The sequence below is a fragment of the Culex quinquefasciatus genome, chromosome 3, assembly GCF_015732765.1.
Source record: "Culex quinquefasciatus strain JHB chromosome 3, VPISU_Cqui_1.0_pri_paternal, whole genome shotgun sequence".
Classification (NCBI taxonomy): Eukaryota; Metazoa; Arthropoda; class Insecta; order Diptera; family Culicidae; genus Culex; species Culex quinquefasciatus.
The window spans coordinates 11,945,794-11,970,612 of NC_051863.1; the positions used below are offsets into that span (position 1 = coordinate 11,945,794).

Genomic DNA, 24,819 nt, shown 5'->3' on the forward strand with positions numbered 1-24,819 from the left:
TGTTACATGGAACCGGAAATGCCTGTGGTCCTTGTGTTTTGTGGAATCAAGCTATCTCGGTCTTCTATTTTTACGATTTATACCCTTCTATAGAGCTTCCTGCCCAGCAGCATGGAATTGAGCATATCTCTACATCAAAGCTCATGATGGTTGCCAGCCGTTACAGACACAAATGGATTGCGTTCAGCCATTTGTCTCAACTTCCGCGCGTTCAGTAAACAACAACTGAACTGCTGTCACCATCAGTTTTAGCTTTTATGCCCGATAGACAACAGGAAATGAGAAATCAATGTTGGAAATGATTGGAAATGCTTTGGGATGTTATAGTAATGAGCTTTATAATTTTATCTTTTGTCTTCTTTTCAGAAAAAAAACCTCTTTTTTCTCCCATGGAGTCACCCCATCCGTTGAATGTGACGGAACTCATCCCGGTAGATCTGGTCCAGTACCTGGACCGGCAGGTATTGGCCACCGTCGAGGACATTACCGGCTCGAACCGGATCCAGAAATCGGTGAGGATGCTGGAGCCCACCGACGTGACGGTGGCCTTCGATGTGGCCATCGATCAGGTCACCGAGTACGAACCGTACGAGGAGCGGCTCGAGACGTACGTGATTCCGGTGGTATTTGCCATCATATTCTTCGTCGGCATCCTCGGCAACGGGACGCTGGTGGTCATCTTCCTACGGCATCGAGCGATGCGGAACATTCCAAACACGTAAGTATTTCAAATGGGCTTAATTATAGAGCTATGTCTCTAAGCGAAAGACCAACAAGTTTGATTGCAATATGTTTTAAATTTAATCAATCGTCTCTATTAAGACCCAGACATCGTTTAATAACTTCCCCGAAGAACAACAAATTACAGTTGCCGAGGTTCTACTCCTGATTGTTTGCATTCCATCCGTTCGCAACAAAATAAACACAATTGATGACCTTTTCTCACTCTCCAAACCCGCAACCAGCAGGTTCTCTGGGGAAATAAAATGTTCCGACACTGAGTCAACATCTTTGTCGGTTTATTTTTTTTGTCGGACGAGAAAATATTTCGTTGTTGTAGGCCAAATATTTCCCTACAACTGGAATTTGCAGAAAGTCACTAAATCACGTGCACTGGAAGGTACCTTCCAGACTTGGGTATTTGCCTCGACGATAACAAGGCTGCTGGGAAATCTCCGGTCCGGATGTTAGAGCGTACCCTTTTCTTATCGATTGACTCTGGTTGAAGGATTGCACTACCCAACAAAAATATATGTTTTATGTTAAAAAATCAACTTTATGGATTCCCTGTGAATTCATATTTTACTTAGTAGTAAATTTTTCTCACCGACGAATGTGAGTAGTTGTGTAGATGACTATCAGAAGGACAGTAAACCATGTTTTGAATACTTTTTAGGCATTTTCACATTTTTTACCATGGCCCAATTGTGAATTATGAAGATATGATAAAAAATTGTTAGAAAAGATATATGGGTCATTTCAGGTCAACTGAGTACACTTTTGGACTCGACCTTCACTGATTTGGACCAAACTTGGAGGGGACGTTCATCTATCGATAGTTAACAGAAATCCCAAGTTTGGTGCTGATTAGACCATCCCTCTATTTTTGGCACCACCCTCTTTCTTGACGATATTCTAAAAAACTTTTTTTTAATCATAACTTTGCAACTATTTGAGCAAAAGACTTTCTACAAGTTGCATTTTACAGAAAATTGTTCAAGGAATTAGGTAAAAATAAAATTTCAACCCTTAAATGCCCCTTTATATTTTATTTGAACGTTTTAATTTTAAAAATTCACTTCTGACCAATTCCTTATGTTTTTATTTGTTTTATTTTATCACCATCGTGTTTCCCGGACAATTTTACATATTAATCAATGTAAACCTCAAACTAAAATGAACTATTGGTGAGATACAGTGATTTTACTGAAAAAAGTTTGATTTTGCGCTGCACTCTGCCCTATGAACTAAAATCCGAAATAAGTTTCTCACATATAAAAACCGAACTATGCGGGATTCATCTATTTTTGTTGAAAAGTACACCATGTACTTCCAAGTGCTGCGCAAAATCATACTTTTTTCAGTAAAATCGCTGTATCTCAAAAAATTGTCGGTTTTTAGTATATTCTGTTTATATTTCTTCGTTTCCAACTTAGAACTTGGGCCGATGCAAATATTTTAAAAGTATTTGTCCCTTAGCTCTGACCGGCGGCAAGAATGCAAAAAGTGTTTCAAAATGCATTTCACACTAGTCCAGTTGTTTTGCCATCATTAGTTTTCAAAAAGGTAAGATTTTACGAAAACCAAAAAAATAGCGAAAAAAGCACTTTTTGCGATACTAATCATCGAAAAATTTCAAAAATTCAAAAGATGTTTAAAACAACATTGCAATGCACTTTTATTTAATTTCAGCTGATTGCACTTAAATTTCTAATGAAATTTTGAAGTGTTTTGAAAAAAATATTATTTTTGCCCCCTTATTTTTTGGGGCAATTTTGTGGGGGTTGACAAAAACATTATATAAAATTCGTACCAGTCTTATAACATGATGTTTTCCGGGCTATAACAAAAATGATATGCTACAAAGTGTCCGGATTTCAGAAATATGAGAATTTCAAAAAAAAATGTTTTTTTTTTTATGAAAAAAATCACTCTTATAAAAAAATGCATTAGCAATTTCGTTTCATTAAAATTTATAAAATTTCGAAAAATTTCGATATTTTCAGAATAATTTAGTTGATTACCACAACAAAAATTTGAGTTTTTCACAAAAAATAACTCTAATAAATGTAAAAAAGCCCACAAAATGTTGCTTCGTTTGTTACACATAGCACTTTATTAATGTTTTAGTATTTTCAAAATACGTTAATTTGTATTTTTGATATTTATACTTTGAAACTTATTGTATTATCAAAAAAATGCTTCGGGTGAAAGCATTAAATATTTACATTACACGGTTTGATTGGGTTATTTTTGAAAGGCTACAAAATATCATCGTGTCCTTTTCAAATATTACGGTTGATTTTGAAGTTTAGAAAATATTTTCATTCGAAAGATTGGAAAATTTTGACTCTTTGAAAATTCCGATATCTTCAGTTGAAAAATACAGGCAAACTGGAACTATTTGTCTGTTTTTCTAAGTCTTGAAATGAAAACGGTACAGAATTTTCTAAGCATTGTACTATTTTTATTTAGAATTAACAATGGCAACAAATTGAAAACGATGCATTCTTATTTAAAAAAAAATTACAAGCTTTTTGATAAAAATATTTAATATTACATTAAAACAATTTTTGAAATTTTTCTTGAGCATATTTTAACCAGGCATTGTTGAAAAATAATTATTTTTATCAAAAAGAATTTCGCAATAATTTTTTCCATAATTCTCTATTAATCAAATGTTTCTTTTTCAAGCTTCATACAACAATTCCAACAAGTTAAAGTATTAACATTTTTGTCAGGTTCAAGTACAAATCTCGCAATAGAGACCGACAAAATGTTCGCTTTCTTGCAATAAGGCGCTTCGATCTTTTTTTTTTTCAAAAAAAAGTTTGTCTGTGAAAATAATTATTCATAAAACGGAACTGAAGTAATTCTGAGTGTCAAAAATATGTCTCAGACATTATTTTAAAAAGTTCATCCCTTCTCACGGCAAAGGATTTACAACCTTCCTTTGAGTACACAAAATTAAACCATTCTACCGGAAATTCCATCACACAATGCCAAAAGTCCTATCTTCGACATACAAAAAAAAAGAAGAAACGTTTTATGACTTCCTTTGAAGGATCTAACATCCCATTTTTATCTCTCGTGACGATCCTTCGTACAACAACAAACTGGCAACTTTCCCTCTGTACAGCACGCAGTGAAGCTTCAATTTCAGTCAGGTTGCGAAAAAAGACCCACATGCCTCCCCCCCCTCCCTTTCCCAACATCGATATGCAGGCTGGTTGTGAGCTTTCGCTCTCCCTTCAGACCACAAAGCTCTACTCAAATAACAACGCAGCAGCATGGGCGGTGGGGGTGGGATTTTTGTCGTGTCTGTTTGCCCATCTCCCCCTTTGGGGGTGGTGGTATGTACCCGTTACGAGGGAACTTTGTGAGAGGGCGGTGGGGAGTTGCGGCTAATCTGGTTGGCGGTTTGCTCAGTGTGTATGTGTGAACATTTATGATTCACAAATGAGTACACACAGTTTATTTGGTTTACCACAGACACGCCCAAAAGAAAAATAATCAGACTTGCCAAGAGTTCCATTCTTGGAAAGCGTAACCAGATGAGGGAAATTTTGGGTGGTTCGTTCTGCTTCGTAAACGAGGCAAATTACAACATCACAGATTAGGGGGTTTGTCAAGAAATGGGAACGAGCAGATTGCGGTAAAGTTTTGATTAGCTTAACAAGTTGGCGGTTTTTAAATTCATTTGGATTTTTCAGCGATTTTTTGTGGAAAAACATCACCGGCCAAAACTTTTGATGTGAATTTTCATTTCTATCGTCATTTATGATATTTTTGATAATTCCTGAATAGATTAAACCCGAGCAGACGGAAATAACTTGGGAAGGTCAGTTTTTGATACTGTGAGAAGATCGAAATATGTTATTGGGATGATCGGATTAGTTGTTAAAATAACAAAAATCAATAACAAAGATTCATTCGAAGAATAACTTAAACTGTTATTATGATGTTATTGCAATAACAAACCCGGGCAGAAAGTTGCATCTTGGAAAAATCTACCCATGTTCGTAAAAACACGAACAAGTCAAGTTCACCCCAGGGTATGGTTAAGAGATAACCGAACATGGCCACGAACATAAATTGTTCGAGGCGTATCTGCGAAAAATCTTGTTGAGTTTATTTGACCAACAATGCCACATCAAGTTGAGTTTATAGTAGCAAACAACTGAAATCTTCCAAAAATCATATCAAGTTCATAAAGTAGATTTTGATCCCAAAAATAATTTTATTGGTTTTTAATGCACCCCGCCACAATTCGAAACCCCCCCCCCCTTCATCCATATGAGTAATATTGCAGGAGTATACGCACTTACATCAAAACAAGATTTTTCAAAGTTGAAAAATTATTTTACTTTAATAACTCATTAAAAAATTGTGGAGAAAGCGTTGAATTGCCAAAATGTCACAATAATTTTCCAAATCACGAAAAATCCAAAGACTCTATATTCCATTTTTTTTAAATTAAAAATAAAAGTTTACGAAAATACTCCTTAAATTGCATAAGTCCAAAAATCCACAGTAAAATTTCAAAAAGACTGATAATGTTTCTTATCAAAATAATTTTTCAAAATGTTGAAAAATATTCAACTGGCTGGGAGCAAAAATTTCGCAAAGTCCTGAAAATCTAATAAATTCTACCAAAAATCTTGTCGTGATACGGATCCCGTAAATTTTCTAAGTGCGGGAACGATTTTTGTAGGGGGTATATCAATAATTATTAAAAACCAACTTTCGTATTTCAAAATTTCAATGCAGACGTTTTTTTAGGGACATTATTTTAGGAACAAACTGATGTTTTTGTAAAAATCGAACTAAAATTTCCTGTAATTTCGACGATTTTACCGAAATTTTGGTTCAAAGCAAAATAAACATCAAAATAATTTATCATGTTTCCAAACTCCCAAAAATTTTCGAAAAATTTCTAAGTGTTGAAAATATTTTACTGGCCAAAGGCCAAAATTTTGCTAAGTCCAAAAAATCAAATCAATTCTACCAAAAATCTTGTCGTGATACTGATCCCGTAAATTTTCTAAGTGCCGGAAAGATTTTTGTAGGGGGTATATCAATAATTATTAAAAACCAACTTTCGAATTTCAAAATTTCAATGAAGAAGTTTTGTTAGGAACATTATTTTAGGAACAAACTGATGTTTTTGTAAAAATCGAACTAAAATTTCCTGTAATTTCGACGATTTTACCGAAATTTTGGTTCAAAGCAAAATAAACATCAAAATAATTTATCATGTTTCCAAACTCCCAAAAATTTTCGAAAAATTTCTAAGTGTTGAAAATATTTTACTGGCCAAAAGCCAAAATTTTGCTAAGTCCAAAAAATCAAATAAATTCTACCGAAAATCTTGTCGTGATACGGATCCCGTAAATTTTCTAAGTGCCGGAACGATTTTTGTAGGGGGTATATCAATAATTATTAAAAACCAACTTTCGAATTTCAAAATTTCAATGAAGACGTTTTGTTAGGGACATTATTTTAGGAACAAACTGATGTTTTTGTAAAAATCAGACGAAAATTTCCTGTAATTTCGACGATTTTTCCGAAATTTTACTGGCTAAAAGCCAAAATTTTGCTAAGTCCAAAAAATCAAATAAATTCTACCGAAAATCTTGTCGTGATACGGATCCCGTAAATTTTCTAAGTGCCGGAACGATTTTTGTAGGGGGTATATCAATAATTATTAAAAACCAACTTTCGAATTTCAAAATTTCAATGAAGAAGTTTTGTTAGGAACATTATTTTAGGAACAAACTGATGTTTTTGTAAAAATCGAACTAAAATTTCCTGTAATTTCGACGATTTTACCGAAATTTTGGTTCAAAGCAAAATAAACATCAAAATAATTTATCATGTTTCCAAACTCCCGAAAATTTTCTAAGTCCCAAAAAATGCTTTTTCTGTAAAAAGTAAAGAATTAAAAAATAAACGCAAAAATTTCAAAGTCCAGCATAAATAAAATCAAACTTTAAAATATCAGCTCATGAAAATTATTCTAAGTATCGGAAATTGAAAATTCGGTCAGTGACTGCAAATTTTTCTAAGTCCAGCATAAATTTGAAACAAAATCAAAATAATCATTTCATGATGTTCGGGTAAAATTTCTGAAAAAAATTTAATTTTCGAAATTTTTGCTAAGTCTAAAAAAACTATCACTAACAGCTCAATATCAACTGTAGATTATGCAGTATGATCATGGAATATACTTTCCATGATACGCAGTCGGTTTCAAAAGTCGTCATAACTCGAGGAGTTTACAACAAGATGCAAATAAACAAGCCAAGATAGTTCGAAGTTATCGCAACCAACTCACATTCCGCCCGGGAACCAATAACACAGAAGGAATCATGAAGGAATAACAAGATTTGTTATTTTGTGCGGAGAGGTGGAGCAGCATAATAACAAAAAATGTTATTGAACTGGTATGTCTCCATAACAAAAAAAGTTATTGTTTTGGTTTATTTGTAATTTGCAAATAAACCTGCAGTTGCCATAACTCCTCTGTACTAGTCAGGGCTGCAGAGTCGGGTACCTCCAAGCGACTTTGAATCCATACTTTGAAGACAACTCCGACTCTGGATGCAGGATATGACGTCAACGACGACTTCAGCTCTCTAAAAATACCCGACTTTGCGGATTCCGACTCCAAGTAAAAGTTGCTGAAAATTTGCTGAATCCGATGCAGTCTCCGAGGTCTCACTCCAGCTCGAACTTCAACGTCAGCTCCGACTTCCTGGCTCTGTGAAAATAATAACAGTTTTTGTTATTCACACATCAAAAATTCTTATTAAATAAATTAATTCCGTTCGGGTGTAAAACAAAATTAAAAAAAAAAATGAACTCTCAAAAGTTAATTTTATCGGATTAATTTTGAATTGAAACCCCATTTCATGGTAAAATAAATGACCCCGATAAAATTGGTCAAAATTATCCCATAGTTCTAGCCAATTTTAGCAAAGTCCCTTAGGGGGTATATCAAATAATTAAAAAAAAATCAACTTTCAAAATTTCAACTTTTTAGAATAATTTTAGCTAAAGGACTCCATTTCATGGCCAAAATAATGACCCCGACGAAATTGGTCAAAATTATCCCATAGTTCAAGCCAATTTTAAACAAAGTCCTTTAGGGGGTATATCAAATAATTAAAAAAATCAACTTTCAAAATTTCAACTTTTCAGAATAATTTTAGCTTAAGGACCCCATTTCATGGCCAAAATAATGACCCCGATGAAATTGGTCAAAATTATCCCATAGTTCTAGCCAATTTTAAAGAAAGTCCTCTAGGGGGTATATCAAATAATTTAAAAAATCAACTTTCAAAATTTCAACTTTTCAGAATAATTTTAGCTTAAGGACCCCATTTCATGGCCAAAATAATGACCCCGACGAAATTGGTCAAAATTATCCCATAGTTCTAGCCAATTTTAGCAAAGTCCCTTAGGGGGTATATCAAATAATTAAAAAAAATCAACTTTCAAAATTTAAACTTTTTAGAATAATTTTAGCTTAAGGACCCCATTTCATGGCCAAAATAATGACCCCGACGAAATTGGTCAAAATTATCCCATAGTTCTAGCCAATTTTAAAGAAAGTCCTCTAGGGGGTATATCAAATAATTAAAAAAATCAACTTTCAAAATTTCAACTTTTCAGAATAATTTTAGCTTAAGGACCCCATTTCATGGCCAAAATAATGACCCCGACGAAATTAGACAAAATCATCCCAAAGATTTAAACATATTTAACAAAAGAAAAAATAATAACAGATTGTGTTATGGACACTTAGGGACCATCCAAAAACCACGTGGACACTTTTTTGGGAATTTCGAACCCCCCCCCCCCCCTTCGTGGACAATTGTCCATACAAAAAAAACTTTTTTGTATGGAGCGTGGACAATCGCCATACCCCCCCCCCCCTTAGATGTCCACGTGGTTTATGGATGGTCCCTTAGAAACTTTTCCATTTGTGCGATTTATGGTAATTTTATTTCTAAGTCAGTATACCGAACGAATACCAAATTTTGTTATTAGGAGAGTTTTTGAAATGTATAACATTTCCTCTTCTCAGCGTGTTATTAAACATTTTTAATATGGGACCATCCATAAACCACGTGGACACTTTAGGGGGTATGGCGATTGTCCACGCTCCATATAAAAATGTTTTTTTGTATGGACAATTGTCCACGAGGGGGTTGAGATTCTCAAAAAAGTGTCCACGTGGTTTGTGGATGGTCCCTATAATATCAATTCAATACCAAATTTTGTTATTTTATCAGAAACTGTTATTATTTTTTCTTCTTGAAGTTGAACTTCAGGATAAAATAATAACACTTTTTGTTATTTTAACAGGATTTGTTATTGAAATATTATTAATTTTGTTATTACCGTCTGCCCGGGAAACAACATTTTTATCGTGATCGGGGACTTCCACACAAATCAACCACAAAACTAATTTGACAATTTTCATCGTCTCTTTCGCTGGCCGCGCGCTTCTCGCTGTTTTCTCGCTCGTTGTTCTCTCTCGCAGCTTGCTAGCGCGCTCTCGCACTTAATGCGCAATCTGTCAGCTACCAAGGCAATATTTATGAAGGTACGCACTTTTTGTTGCGCTATAAACTTTTATTAATGAATTATATCAATCTTAGAATAAATACTCATTCAATAATTTATTACATATGGGTAATTCTCCGCCAACTCCTGATTCTCCTGATCACGAATCCGAGGTCCGTTTTTTGATATCTCGTGACAGAGAGGCAGTAAGACCCCTTCTATTTTTGAACTTGCGAAAAAAGAGGTGTTTTTCAATAATTTGCAGCCTGAAACGGTGATGAGATAGAAATTTTGTGTCAAAGAGACTTTTATGTAAAATTAGACGCCCGATTTGATGGTGTACTCAGAATTCCGATGAAACGTATTTTTCATCGAAAAAAACACTAAAAAACTTTTAAAAATTCTCCCATTTTCCGTTACTCGACTGTAAAAAAATTTGGAACATGTCGTTTTATGGGAAATTTAATGTATTTTTCGAATCTACATTGATCTAGAAGGGTCAGTTTTCCATTTAGAACAAAATTTTTCATTTTTAATTTCTTGGTGTTTCTAAAAAAAATTTCATTTTAAAATTTTGTGTTTTTTCTTTGAAGTTTTGAAAAAGTTACTTTTTGCGTTTCTCTTTGTTTCGTCGTCCGTGTCTGTCGCGGGTGACCATGAACGGCCATGATCGATGACGACCAACATTTTCAAAACTTTTTTTTCGTAAAATCGCGATAACTCGTGATGTTTATAAGCAAACCCCTTATGTTTATATAACAAAATTTTTGTAATTGTCTGCTCTACAACTTTGTAGGCTATTGTTACACTCTAAAAAATAACCCTGCAAAGTTAGAAAAAACACGAAATTTTAAAATGAAAAAAATTGTTCTAAATGAAAAAATGACCCTTCTGGGTCAATGTAGATTCGAAAAGCACATTAAATTTCCCATAAAATGACATGTTCCAAAAATTTTTACAGTCGTGTAACGGAAAATGGGAGAATTTTTAAAACTTTTTTAGTGTTTTTTTCGATGAAAAATACGTTTTTTCGGAATTCTGAGTACGCCATCAAATGGGGCGTCTAATTTTACATAAAAGTCTCTTTGACACCAAATTTCTTTCTCATCACCGTTTCAGGCTGCAAATTATTGAAAAACACCTCTTTTTTCGTATGTTCAAAAATAGAAGGGGTCGTACCGCCCCTCCGTCACGAGATATAAAAATACGGACCTCGGATTTGTGATCAGGGACAAAAGTTACCCCTTAGGACAAAGTTTCACGCAAATCGAAGAGGGGTCGGGGCAACTGCTGTGTGAGTTGGCGGAGAATTACCCATATGAATGTCAGGAAGGCAACAACCACCTATAGGTGGATTAAGTAATGTTTTTGAATGAAAAATTAAAGCGATACTATCTATACGACTATGGGACCATCCATAAACCACTTGGACACTTTTTTATTTAAATCTCAGACCCACTCTTCTCTCCCCCTTGTTGACAATATCCATACAAAATAAACTTTTTTGAATGGAACGTGGACAATCGCTGAGATCCGCTGAAGTAGCAATAAAAATCGTGAGAACTTTGAAAATGGATTGAAATCCTATCACCATATTTGATATTGAATATGACTTATTTTTCTTCGAAACATTTTTTTTAAATGTTACATCCAAAAGTTATTGCGAATTCGCTACGGCAACGTGCAACAGGTGGCAAGATATGACTTGGATATTGAGTAATAGAGAGTTCAAATAAATCGAGCCATGCTGCCATATTAATTCCCCGTAAATCCAACCCTTTTGATCCGCTTTTCAGCTACATCTTCTCACTTGCCCTGGCCGACCTGCTGGTGATTCTGGTATGCGTCCCGCTGGCATCCATCATCTACACCCTGGAGTCCTGGCCGTGGGGGGTAACGCTGTGTCGAGTTACGGAATGCTTCCGGGAAATCAGCATCGGCGTATCGGTGTTCACGCTGACCGCGCTGGCCGCCGATCGGTACTGTGCCATCGTGAATCCACTCCGGAAGCTACAGGTAAATCATACATGGCCCACAGCTTTGAACTATTCGCTGACTCTAATGCTTGATGTTACTTGTTTGACACGAACCTCGCAGACCCGCCCAATTACGGTAATAGTGGCCGTTTTCATTTGGTTGCTAGCGATTGCACTGGCCATGCCCTCGGCAATCGTGTCCGACGTGGTCCAGGTGGACATCCCTAACAAGACCATCGAGTACTGCTCACCGTTTGGCCAGCGAACGAACGATTCGTTAGCGTACTCGAAGTAAGTTTCGAAATTGTCAATTATTTTCTGCAATTAAAATGGCACGTATTTGATTCCCCCCCTCCCCCGGTACAGGTTCAAAACGGTGGTCAACTCCACGGTGTACTACTTCCTTCCGCTGGCAATCATTGGCATCCTGTACATCCTGATGGCGTACCGGTTGCATGCGAGCGCCCGGGACATGCCGGGCGAAAACACGGGCCCGCAGAGTCGGTCCCAGGCGCGGGCTCGGAGACACGTGGCCCGGATGGTGATTGTAATGGTGCTGGTGTTTATCGTTTGCTTTCTGCCGCACCACGTGTTCCAGCTGTGGTTCCACCTGAACCCGAACACCGAGGAGGACTACGACGACTTTTGGCACATTCTGCGGATAACGGGATTCTGTCTGAGGTGAGTTTGAGAAATGAAGACGAGTGCTGTACACGGGAACAAGTTTTAGGCAAGAATTGACAAATAAGTTAACGTGAAATTAAAAAAAAAGCTTGTTGATAAAATTTACCTAAGTTTTAGTCAAATTTGCTCAAAATTCATAATTTTCAATGATTTTACTTTTTTATATTTTGCATTTTTATATTTTGCGTTTCAATACTTTAGTATTTTAGTATTTAAGTATTTAAGTATTTAAGTATTTTAGTATTTTAGTATTTTAGTATTTTAGTATTTTAGTATTTTAGTATTTTAGTATTTTAGTATTTTAGTATTTTAGTATTTTAGTATTTTAGTATTTTAGTATTTTAGTATTTTAGTATTTTAGTATTTTAGTATTTTAGTATTTTAGTATTTTAGTATTTTAGTATTTTAGTATTTTAGTATTTTAGTATTTTAGTATTTTAGTATTTTAGTATTTTAGTATTTTAGTATTTTAGTATTTTAGTATTTTAGTATTTTAGTATTTTAGTATTTTAGTATTTTAGTATTTTAGTATTTTAGTATTTTAGTATTTTAGTATTTTAGTATTTTAGTATTTTAGTATTTTAGTATTTTAGTATTTTAGTATTTTAGTATTTTAGTATTTTAGTATTTTAGTATTTTAGTATTTTAGTATTTTAGTATTTTAGTATTTTAGTATTTTAGTATTTTAGTATTTTAGTATTTTAGTATTTTAGTATTTTAGTATTTTAGTATTTTAGTATTTTAGTATTTTAGTATTTTAGTATTTTAGTATTTTAGTATTTTAGTATTTTAGTATTTTAGTATTTTAGTATTTTAGTATTTTAGTATTTTAGTAATTTAGTATTTTAGTATTTTAGTATTTTAGTATTTTAGTATTCTCAAAATTTGACAAGAAACTTTTGAAATTATTTTTTTTGAGCTGAAATTTAGCCAATCCATCACCAAGCCTTCATACAGTAAAACCCTGATAGTTTGACAATGGCACTTCAATCAATCCGTATTCCCTCCCCTCTTCCCCTTCACAGCTTCCTCAACTCCTGCATCAACCCGGTGGCCCTGTACTGCGTGTCGGGCGTGTTCCGGCAGCACTTCCACCGGTACCTGTGCTGCCGGCAAATGTCCGTCCAGCGGCGTATCGGAATGTCCTCGGCGGGGAACGCCTGCGAGACGAGCTTCGTGTCGACGATCCGGCGATCGCAGCACAACCACAGCATCCGCAAGTCCCTGTCGGTGCACTCCGTCCAGAGCACCAAAAGGTGAGGCAGCGTCCGGCTGATGGTGTACTTCAAGGGCGTCGGGAGCGGTGGCACCGGCGGCACTGGATCCAACGGCCGGAAACCATCGATTCGTTAAACGAGGGAGGCGGTGATTTGCTGAGTAAACCGAGTGGTATTAGATCATTGCTCACGTCGGGGCTTGATCAGTGTGGTGTAATTAGGTGAATTTAATGCCGGTTTGAAAATGGCAGCACTTGATCTCTTAATGTCAAAAATCAAATTAAATAACGAATTAAATGGATAGTTATATACACAAAGTGCAGACCAAAAACTAGTTGAATGTAGATATAAACTGAACGACATGTTGAACAAAAATCAAATTAATCACCAAAGTATGTATTTTTTTACATAAGTTATTGAAAAAAGCGTATGCAATCCTATAAATCTTTATATTGAGATCTGAATAAAACATGTTTGACTTTATATATGAGACCGATTTATGCAGCTTTAAACTGGTACTATTGAGAGTGTAAATAATAAAATATCGTTCCTTTGTTCCTTGGGACAACCAAATTTATTGTTGCAGAACAGGGAATCCTTCGTCGATGAGAGAGATAGAGAGAGCAGAGCATAATTAGTGCGGAATACGCATCATTGTGTGTCGGATAATGAAGCACCCAAATTGCATTTCCAATTGATGGAAAAGCTGTGTTTGCTGTAGTCGGCACCATTTGTGGACGCAAGTGTGACTTATTTGCGAGAACTCCGCTTCCTGGTTATTACCACTGTGGATATGAAAAAAAATCAAATGAGACAAATTTGCTGCTTGCACTTGGGCTCTAATTGGACTCATAACAACGAGTTTACTGCAGGATGACTCTGAAATGGGTTGTTTTACAAGGGCTGTCACAGCATTGTTTTTTAAAGCACAAATAATTTTTTGAATGAGTTACCATTTCATGAGGTCTGTTCATTATGTGTTTGCGACTATTTATATTTTTTAATTCAATGTAAAGAAAAGACATGGCAAATTAAATTCGAATCACAGAGTTCTTAGTATAGTCATTGTAAAACAGCTGAATAATTTTCCTTTTTTGTGAATAGAACTGATTTCAACAACAATTCAACTCGATTCTAGCAATTCAAATGAATCAAAATAAACACTTTTGATTCATTGCATACACTTTAAAACTCATTTCACAATTGCAGTATTTTAAAGCATTCATGACAACCAAATAACCTATTTACACTGAATTGGAGATACACGTTAAAACGAAGTGCACAACCTTGATTGTAATACAAATGTAAATAAATCAATGCGAAATGTTCGGTGAACGAGATGTAATTATTTTTTTCTTATGAAGTCTATTAAATAAACATTGAAAGAATTCCCTCTTTTTCGGCGTGCGCGTTATCGATCTGTAAACTGTCTATTGGGATAGATTGACTAGTCATACACAATAGGCTTTCGAATAGTTGATAATCTGTATCTGAAGAATGGAATTTCCAATCGATTTAGTGTCTTCAGCAAAGTCGTGAGCCCACAGTCCTAAAAAATGTAATGTATTTTTCTAAATACGGTACGGGGCCATCCATAAACCACGTGGACACTTTTTTGGAATTCTTGAACCCTTCCCCCCTCGTGGACAATTGTTCATACAACCCCCCCCCCCCCCTAAAGTGTCCACGTGGTTTATGGATGGTCCCTACAGGTCAGACTCGATTATCCGGAGGCCTTGGCGAAATTACGCTTCGGATAATCAAAACTTCGAATAATCGAATCAGGAATTATTTTTTTCGTTGTCTTATTTTTGATTGTTGAGGTTTAGTACGACCCCTAAACTACTCTAAATTGATTTAGAATTTTTAAATCCAAGATGGCGACCAAAATGGTGGTGATGAATTATTTTAAAAAAAATACAGGGTCGCATAGTAAATAAAAAAACAAAAACTAAAATTTCTTCGTGATAAGATTATCCGAAGTACAAAAAAAAAAAAGATAAACTTTCGGATAATAGAACTTTGGATAATCGATCGCAACTTTGGATAATCTAGGCTTCGGATAATCGAGTCTGGACTGTACTTTGTTAAAAAAAACTATTGCACAAAAAACTCTAATGAAGTGAAAATTCATACACCCAAAACTGGCAGCGCTAGTCCGAGAGAATGATGGTCTCGAGTCGAGAGAATAGTGGTACCATTCACGGACGCAGAGAACACAGCTCGAGATGGGCGATAGAACTATTCTCTCGAGGTTCATTTGCAAAAAAAGTTCATCCGTCAAACAAAAAACCAAAAGTGTCGACAACGGGAATCGAACCAGAGACCTTTGACAAACCAATCCAATGACTTAGCTGCCTCGGCCACCACAGCTTGGTGACCATGGAGAAGTCAGAAGTCGATGTATGACACTTGTTGCAGATTTATTGTTTCAATTAACGAATGAACTCATTTGTTATGATGGTGTGAGTTGGTACCATTATTCTATCGATTTTGGCACTGAGCCCTCAATAAATTTTGAGAGAACGATTATCTCGATTCTGAATTTTGGGTGTACAAAATTTCAATTGGCCCATATTGCAAATTTTATAAAATCGTATATTTTCAAGAGAATATGGTTTTGTGAAAATTTGCGTTTTTATAAATAAAAACTCTAACATAGCGTAATATTATTTAACATTAAATTTCGTTTGATACCGATATCGCAAGTTTGGAAATTAGAAAATTTTCGAAAAATACGGTTTTTTTTAAATTGTGATTTTTACAGCAAAGGGAGCATTCTTTTATTACGTAACGCAGTTAGGGGGAGAAGGGGGTGTCGGTATCTGTTACGAAATGTTACGAAAATTGGGGAAGGGAGGGGGATTGGGGTGTTTGTGTTACGAAACGCAAAATTTTCATACTAGAATTCATTAAATATTGCAAAAGACCTTGTGTTACGCGTTACAGGGGGTGGATAGGGGATCGCTCATCTGTTACGATTTGTTACGAAGGGGGGGGGGGTGTCAAAAATCTCAAATTTTACGTTACGTAATAAAAGAACGCTCCCAAATACTATGATATAGTGAAAAAGCATACAAAATATAGTAGTTCAAATTATGGAAATTTTACTACACATAAAAAATGTGTAAAAATGTCAGCGTGATTAATATTCATCAAAAACAATTCCTGATTACACATTTTGTTTGACAGAAAATCTGTCACCATTTCCTCATTTTTTTGTGTAATAAGATCTCATTTTTCAACTTGTGATATTTTGAAAACTATTGGTACAATTTTCAATGATAATAAAAACTTCTGTAAAATATGGAAATACTTTGAAATTTAAAAATCCAGCCTAAAAGACTAAAATAAGTGTTTTTAGCCCTTGCAAAAAGATACCCTTGATTCGAAAATTTCGAAATAATTTATTTAAAAAAGCATAAAATCACCAACGTTTCATTTTCGACATTGAAAGTCGAACCGAAAGTTTCCAAGACATTGCGAGTTGAAAAATGAGGGCTAATTTGATGACTAATTTCTCACAATTTGTGAGTCACAAAATTTTACCTTTAAGAGGCTGTAACCAGCAGTCCGATTAACAATGTAAAGAAAGAAATTGGTAGGATTTCTTTCAAGCTTTTCGAAAATATGTTTTTGCGTGTGTGCAGAGGCATTTTTCTAATGTGGGAACGATGCATTTTATCAAAAAATGTGTTAGATATTTTGTTTGAGAATATCTTATATTTTTTTTTACAAAGGTCATATTTTTCCATGGATGATGTTTTTTCACAAAATTCGCATTTTTTCTGAAAATTATTATTTTTTTTTTTAAATTTCACGTCTAAACTACTACATTTTGTATAAAAAACGAAAATTGAATTGTACTCATTTTGGAAAATCAACTTGTATTAACAAATCGGTATTTTTTCCGTGTACCTTTTTTCAGAAAGTCTCAACCTACAACTTTTTTTACAACTAATTTCTTCTCAAGCTATCAACAAAGTTTCATTCGAATCAAATGTTATTGTCAAATGTAGATAATAACTAAAAAAAAAAATGATAAAAATCTGATTCCATAAAAAGTTTAATATTGCTCATAAGTAAAATACTAATAATGTTGTTTACACAGTAAGTGCAAAACAGAAATTTCAATCTTTCTGATTCACTCTGACAAAATTCGCCCTCAGAGAACACATCCTTCTGCTCTATTCAGATATTTTCTCGGATAAACCCGAATGCATCGTTAGGTAGCTTATGAGGGAAGCTCAAACCAATGATATTTTCATTGAAACGTCTTCACAAGTCACCCTTCTAGCATTCCTCATCGTTAGCACCAGAAGGATTTCCTGTGTCGTCTTTGCTGGAGGTGGAAAATTAGTTCCTTCGCAATCCAATCTTTCGCCACCAATGTCAGGTAGACTTGTACGGGAAACACCTTTTCCAGATGGTGACAGCTTACAACTTTGTAGGGAGAGCTTGCCTAGGGTGGCACAATTTATTGGAAATACAAGTTTAAAATTACTAGAAATGATTTCTCTTTCCAGATAAGCCTAATTGAAGTTTTGGTTAATTTCGTAAAAGGGGAAGTTCAACTATGTTTAATGCCACGTTAGACGGCAACATGCCTTTGCACTTTCCAAGAAGTGTTGACGAGCCACCCCAACCGGCAGGCAGGAACCACCTGAGGGCAGAATGTGTTAAGCTGAAGATGGCTGCTGATGGAATGTGTCATAAGCATATTTTCTGCAAAGCATCGCCTTGAAGAGCTGCTAAAGTATTAGAGTATAATAGATTTTACTTGGTACTTGAAGAATCACCTGTCTTTGGCAATTTGCATGTTTTTGTGTTGAACATTGGGTTGAAAGACTGGACTTTGTGAGACAATTTTGATTGGAAAGTTTGAGTGGCAAATTACATTTAGTTGCAAAATTTGTGATTATGTAGTTTATAAAGTAATTCAAGCAATATTGTTGACTTTAGATGTTTAAATTATAAGTTTAATGCGAAATTAAATTAAATTATTAAATTTCTATAATATTGATGTTTTACATTAAACAATTGTTAAACTTCGAAAACATTTCGTAACAATAGCCCTCCCTACGCCACTGTTTACACTTACATTGGAACCCAGCCGGTTGTTCCTTTTTTCCCTTCAAAACTTCCGATCGTCAACAACAACAACACAACATTCAGCCAGCAGTCAGTCTCCATCCAATCGGAAATAAGCATATGTTCCTTTTCGAACTGTTATTCCTGGTTGCTTTTCCCCTAAGCCCTTATTGCAGCCTGCATCAAAAGTGTGCCCTGATGGAATCACCCTTTGCGACCCAAGAGTTTTGTCAACTTGCACTTCAAAATTGCATTTTAAACTAATAAAAATCTTAAAATCTTAATCTTAATTAAACATATTTTTTGATAATTTTACACATTATAGAAAATTTAAATATTTTTAAAGTTTATCATGAATTGACAAAAAAAAATACTGATAAAAAGAAATTTCAAATTGTGACTTGCATAAAGTTTGGTAAGATTGATTTCTGTAGTTTTTTTTTGAAAAGGTTCAATAAACCAAATTTCCAGTTTTTGCTTTTTGGGTGTTTTTGAAACCGCCTTGAGTCAGGGGTATTAAAAAACACCCAAAAAGCAAAAACTGAAAATTTGGTATATTGGACCATTAAAAAAAAAAAAACTCTAGAATTTGACAATAATTTTAAAGCAGGGTCGCAAATGGTCAATAATCGTCCCCTTCGATAGTCGTGCGCCGCTGGTCTACATTAAAAAAAAGAATAAATTTTAAGCGCAGCACGCATGGCAACCGGTCCCTCTTCGTTCCTCCTCTGAGGCGCAACCAACAGGAAAAAAGGACGAAAAGCGACGCATGCTGCCGGCCACGCTTACGATGCTTTTAATTGATGATTTTTCGAAAACCAGGGGGAAGTTTCGGTGAAAGAAGAAAACATGCTGCAAAAAATAAAAATAAAAATACGAATCGTGCCAGCTGCTCTATACTATAATAATGTGGTGGACGTTGAAAATTAAGCCTGTTGTAAGTAGGTAAGTAGAGGAGAAATTTCGAAATGTTTTGGAATCTTTGAATATTTGAAAATGTTGGCGTTTTTCTTATTATTTAGTCTTCTAATTCGACTGCTAGAAGTTTTACTAAGAAACATTTTCTAAATTTAAATGATGTTATTTAATGAAGGCATCACAACTTTTTTTTACATTATTTATTAACCGTTTTCTATCTTTTTTGTGTTCAGTAAGTGAATTTATTTTGCACATCGAATAACTTTAATTCGAAAGGTTAAATTTGTTCTTTTTTTCAATTTTAAGTAATTCAAAATGTAAAATATGATACTTTTTATTAAAGTCTGGATGCTGAAAAGTAAGTTTATCTAACAGCAACTGACCTCTACAAATTGGTTGTCTTGGAATTGTGAAATAATTCCACCAGTCAAAATAATAATGCACCATTTTCACATATTGAGTTTTCTGCATTGATAATTATTTTTAGCTTACCTTAAAATATTATTTATTTTGCGATTTTTATCCACAAAATGATAAATTGAAGTGTTAAAATTTATAAGATAAGTAATACAGTCGACTCTCTGGCTGGCGATCTTCTCGATATCAATAATTCTCCATCTATCGATGAATTCTTCAGTCCCTTCAATCTGCATACTTCAATTATCTTCATTCCTCGATATTTTCCCTTGCTTGAAGGATCTCTTCCTCGACGGTCCCTTGGATTCTGTTTGCTTTAAAAATCTCTTCCGGTTGTCAATAATTTCACTTTCTCATGGCTTGCATAGACATTTTTTTTGCGAAACGAAGCTTTGAAGGGTGTTTGACATTAGTTTGTTTTTGTTTGATGGACGTTGCCATGATTCTCTCCCATAGCTGGGTATCAAGAAAAAAATATTTTCAATCGAGTCTTCATTTTGCATCGTTCTGTAAACTGATGATTCTCTTCCTCGACGGTCCCTTGGATATTGACAACCAGAGAGTCGACTGTAATTTGATATTTGATTTGATTATTTGATTAAGTAATAATTGCGTCGGTCTTAATTGTTTTTAAATATTTTTTTTACTTTTTTCACTATTCTAAACAAACATTTCGGCATATGGGTCATTCCAGGTCAACTGAGTACACTTTTGGACTCTACCTTCACCGATTTGGACTAAATTTTGAGGGAACGTTTATCTATCGATAGTTATCAGAAATCCCAAGTTTGGAGCTGTTTGGACCATCCCTCTATTTTTGGCACCGCCCTCTTTTTTGAAAAAAAAAATCTTCTTATTTTCTTTTAATCATAACTTTGCAACTATTTGATCAAAAGACTTTCTACATGTTGCATTTTATAGAAAATTGTCCAAGAAATTTGATTAAAATTAAATTTTAACCCTAATATTTTATTTGATCGTTTTAATTTTAAAAATTCGCTTTTGACCAATACCTTTTATTTTTATGTTTTATTTTATCACCATCGTGTTCCCCAGACAATTTTACATAATAATCAATGTAAACCTCAAACTAATATGAACTATTGGCGAGAAACATCGATTTTACTGAAAAATAGTTGCGCAGCACTCGGAAGTACATGAAGTACTTTTCAATAAAAAAAGTGGAATCCCGCATAGTTCGGTTTTTATATGTGGGAAACTTATTTCGGATTTGAATTTATAGGACAGAGTGCTGCGCAAAATCGAACTTTTTTCTGTAAAATCGCTGTTTCTCGCCAATAGTTCATTTTAGTTTGAGGTTTGCCTTGATTATTATGTAAAATTGTCCGGGGAACGCGATGGTGATAAAATACAACAAATAAAAACATAAGGAAATGGTCAAAAATGAATTTTGAAAATTAAAACCTTCAAATAAAATATAAGGGGGCATTTAAGGATTGAAATTTTATTTTTATCCAATTTTTTTGGACAATTTTTTATAAAATGCAACCTGTAGAAAATCTTTTGCTCAAATAGTTGCAAAGTTAAGATTAAAAGAAAAAAAAGTTTTTTAGATAATCGTCAAAAAAGAGGGCGGTGCCAAAAAAGAGGGATGGTCCAAAAAGCTCCAAACATGGGATTCCTGATAACTATCGATAGATGAACGTTCCGTTTAAATTTGGTCCAAATCGGTGAAGGTCGAAGGTCCAAAAGTGTACTCAGTTGACCTGGAATGACCCATATTTATTTAATTAAATAAGGACACATATTTCTTTAGATTTAATTCAATAAAAGTTTTGTAAAATTTATTGATGACACAGTTTAATTTGACACTTTCAGGTCTGACCCAAAAAAAAAAAAAATTTAATCCATGCCTGAAAGAGTTGGTTCATCACACAGCGAAATCTTGTATACGTTTTCACCTAAGTGTTTTTTTTGTTGGAAATACTGGGATTTTCACATGCCATATTGTTCTAAAATATTAAAATTTTCATAATTTACAATATGGGTTTCGAACGAAGCAAATTTGTGTATGCTTTTTAGAGTTTACTAGAGTTTTAAGGAAAATACTATTTTTTTTGAAAAAACCTTAAACTGGGGTCAATCGGGACACATGAGGCGAATTGGGACAGCAGTTTTTACCATATAGAGCACAATATTTTGATTTTTATGGTTGGTTTCGGTTAAAACAGACTCAGGCCAACAAAATTTGTACATCCATTTCCAAATTTAAAAGCTTTAAGTGCTCTAAACACTGCTGTCCCTATTCAGACTGTAGTCCCGATTCACCCCAGATTACGGTACAATACAAAATACAATATCAATCTAAGCAAAATTTTGCATGCTTTTTCGCTTTTAAATTTTGCAATATGGGTTTCAAATGAAGCGAAATTTTTGTTTCGTTTCCTCTAAAAATTTTTAGAAAATTTAATATTTTCAAAAAATACGGTATTTTTGTTTCTGCAAATTATAAAAAATTGATTACTTTCTAAGAAATATGACATTTTGTAAAATTTTTAGTATTTTTCAAAAAAAAAACTCAAATAATGTTTAAATTCATCACTACTTTTGCTAAAGCAAAATTTGAAAATTTTTGTATTTTCAAAAAATATGGTATTTTGTGAAAATTTCTGTTGAAAAAAACTCTAGCAGAGACAAATTCATACAAAATTTCACTTCGTTTGATACCCAAATCGCATTTATAAAAATTGTTGTATTTAAAAAAAAATAGGTAAACTTCAATAAGCATACCAAAATTCGCTTTTGAAACACATAATTCAAATTATGAAAATTTGAGAATTATAGAAAAATACGGCCGGTTGTGGCCGAACGGTTACGCTGTCCGCTTTGTAAGCGGATGATTCTGGGTTCGATTCCCATCTGCTGCAACCTTCCATCGGATGAGGAAGTAAAATGTCGGTCCCGGCCTTGGTTGTTAGGCCGTTAAGTCATTCCAGGTGTAGGAGTTGTCTCCATGCCATAAGTACAAACAACACACCAAACCAAGCCTACTCCGGTGGAATCGCTGGCGGCGGTTGGACTCGCAATCCAAAGGTCGTCAGTTCAAACACTGGGGTGGAAGGTTCCTTGGAGTAAAAAGAGGTTTGGGTGTTCTCCCCATTCAAGCCTTCGGACTCCTAGGTTGGAGCAGAAACTTGCAATAGAGACCACAAAAGACCCGGGGGTCGTTAATGTGGATGGTTTGATTTTTTTTGATGTTTGGGCAGGATTAAAAATATTTTTATTTTATATTAAATTTCGATTATAAAGATAACGATAGTACTTCTGTTATTAGGCCACATTCTCCAGAACAATTTCAAAAAGATCGTAAGTATTTTATAGGTTGAACAAAATTTAGCAGATATAAAATACAGCACCAACTTGTCCTCCAATCAATCTCAAACAATAATCAAGTCACGCCACTGCTCGATGCTTTGCGTTCTGCGCGCTGCTGCAGCTTGGCCTATGTTTTTATGATTACTTGATATGATTTCCAGTAGGCAGCAGGGCATTAACAGCCAGCTGCGGTTATAGTTTGTATAGTAGGTCCCTTCCGTTGCCTTCTGCCTCTGTCTTGCGCTCTTTTTCCTCTTTCGTTTTATTATGATGAACCGGCAGTTGTTTTGGTTCCTCTCTTTTTCGCCTGTTTACGTACGAAGTTTCGTTCGTGGCGCAGGACAGCTGGAATCGCGCGTCGCACTTTATATGGCAGGGTTGGCGGATTTTCGGAATTTAGTTGAATTTAGGTTTGTATTTATCTGGTTCAACGGTAATTTAGTAGCCTTATGAATAAAAAGAAAAATGTTAATAAAGCCTATAAACTTCACGTCAGAATTTCTGGCAACACTGCCTTGATCCCGATCCCGAACTACATGTGCACGTTTAGGGACCACGCGGCGGCATATGTTTTCGAAGTTTCGTTGTTCCTTCTCGTATCCGCATCGCACCTTGTCCGCATATGCCAGGCTCTTTGTGTGTTGCAGCTATTTCCATCTGCATCGTCCGAAAAAGGGTCCGCCGACGACTTGGCAGGTTCGTCCCGGACCGATCATTTCAGGTAGTGCCGTTCGCGAGATAACACGTGCATTTAGCGTTCGTGCACCGAAGTGATCATGTGAACAGTTTGAGTTGAGTCGAGTGTTGAACAGAGCTAAATTCCCAAAAAAAAGACATTCAAAGTGAGTGTTGTTGCAAACCATGCCAAAAACCGTTCCAAAGAGTTCCAACGATGACCACCAGTACCGGAACCTCGCAAGTGTCCCACGGGGAGGTGGCACGTTGAACGCCAAGCGTAAGCACAGTGAGCTGCAACCAAATGGCGAAGCGCCGGAGACTTCGCGTAAGCGACCAAATTGTAACGAACCGTCAGACCAAAGACCAAACCGAAGAGTGACCCCAAGCGGTGACCAAAGACCGGCAGCGCCCGTCAGACCTCCCGTAGTCAACGAAGGTGCCGACGAAGACCGTGCCAGGTCCAACTACCTGGTGGAGGCCCTTCGCCGTATCCAGGAGCTGCAGGACGAGATCGAGTTTCTGGAGAACGACCCGTACGCGGAGGATGCCGACTCGGAGGACGAGTCCGACGAGTACTACGGCCAGGACCACGCCGGGGCGTCCGTAATCGTTGGGCATCAGGCGGAGGCGCTGGGATTTGCCGTGTGTGCTCGCGAGACGATGGCCTTCCTGGAGCGTGAGGGAGTCCCGCGGGATGCGCCCATGATGGTAAATCTGCGGGCACGACTCATCGGCGAGCGGAATTAGGGGAGGAGAGTTTCCTTGTAGCAGCTAGCATAGATTGCTACTTGGGTTGAAGTCTAGTCATGGCATTAGTGTTAAGTAAGTGCAGTACCTGTGAAGGCCGTGAGTTTTTGCAGCGAAAGTCTAGTCAGAACCGTTTAGCTTTGTAAGGAACCAAAGTTTTGAATATCTAAGCCAAATAATACGTTTAAGAAACTTTCGTCGAGCGTTACATGATTGATTGAGAAACTCCTTGTACAATACAACTCAAAATCTCGCTAAACTGATGGGAAATTTGCCGATCTTTTTGATGACTCGAAAATGTTTCAAGGAATTCCCATACTTCTTAAACTGTTAAACTCTAAACAATGCTCCTGGGTAAGTCACAAATGTTTTTTTATTTTATAAAAAGATTGTCCTTCGTACATAAAGCCTTCCCTTTATTTTTGAAGATATTGAAAGAGATCAACAGAAATTATTGTTTT

General features: G+C 35.4%; 2 protein-coding genes across 2 annotated transcripts in view; both read left to right on the forward strand.

Moving 5' to 3' along the window:
- The window catches only part of LOC119768868 (neuropeptide CCHamide-2 receptor-like), an 81,007-nt gene extending 66,490 nt beyond the window's left edge, over positions 1-14,517 (forward strand). Inside the window, exons 2-6 of the mRNA XM_038260395.1 lie at positions 367-718; positions 11,091-11,310; positions 11,392-11,561; positions 11,637-11,951; positions 12,980-14,517. Coding sequence (XP_038116323.1) covers positions 390-718; positions 11,091-11,310; positions 11,392-11,561; positions 11,637-11,951; positions 12,980-13,214 — 1,269 coding nt within the window. The 5' untranslated portion in view covers positions 367-389 and the 3' untranslated portion in view covers positions 13,215-14,517. The remainder of the gene's footprint in view (positions 1-366; positions 719-11,090; positions 11,311-11,391; positions 11,562-11,636; positions 11,952-12,979) is intronic.
- A 9,089-nt stretch (positions 14,518-23,606) lies between these two features.
- Positions 23,607-24,555, forward strand: LOC6054034. The gene has a single exon (XM_001869979.2). It carries the CDS (start codon positions 23,795-23,797, stop codon positions 24,356-24,358), a length of 564 nt encoding a protein of 187 aa, XP_001870014.2. The 5' UTR covers positions 23,607-23,794; the 3' UTR covers positions 24,359-24,555.
- Positions 24,556-24,819: the final 264 nt, after the last annotated feature.

Coding starts and splice junctions, on each gene's coding strand:
- LOC6054034 (XM_001869979.2), top strand. CDS start 23,795: ATGCCAAAAACCGTTCCAAAGAGTTCCAACGATGACCACCAGTACCGG.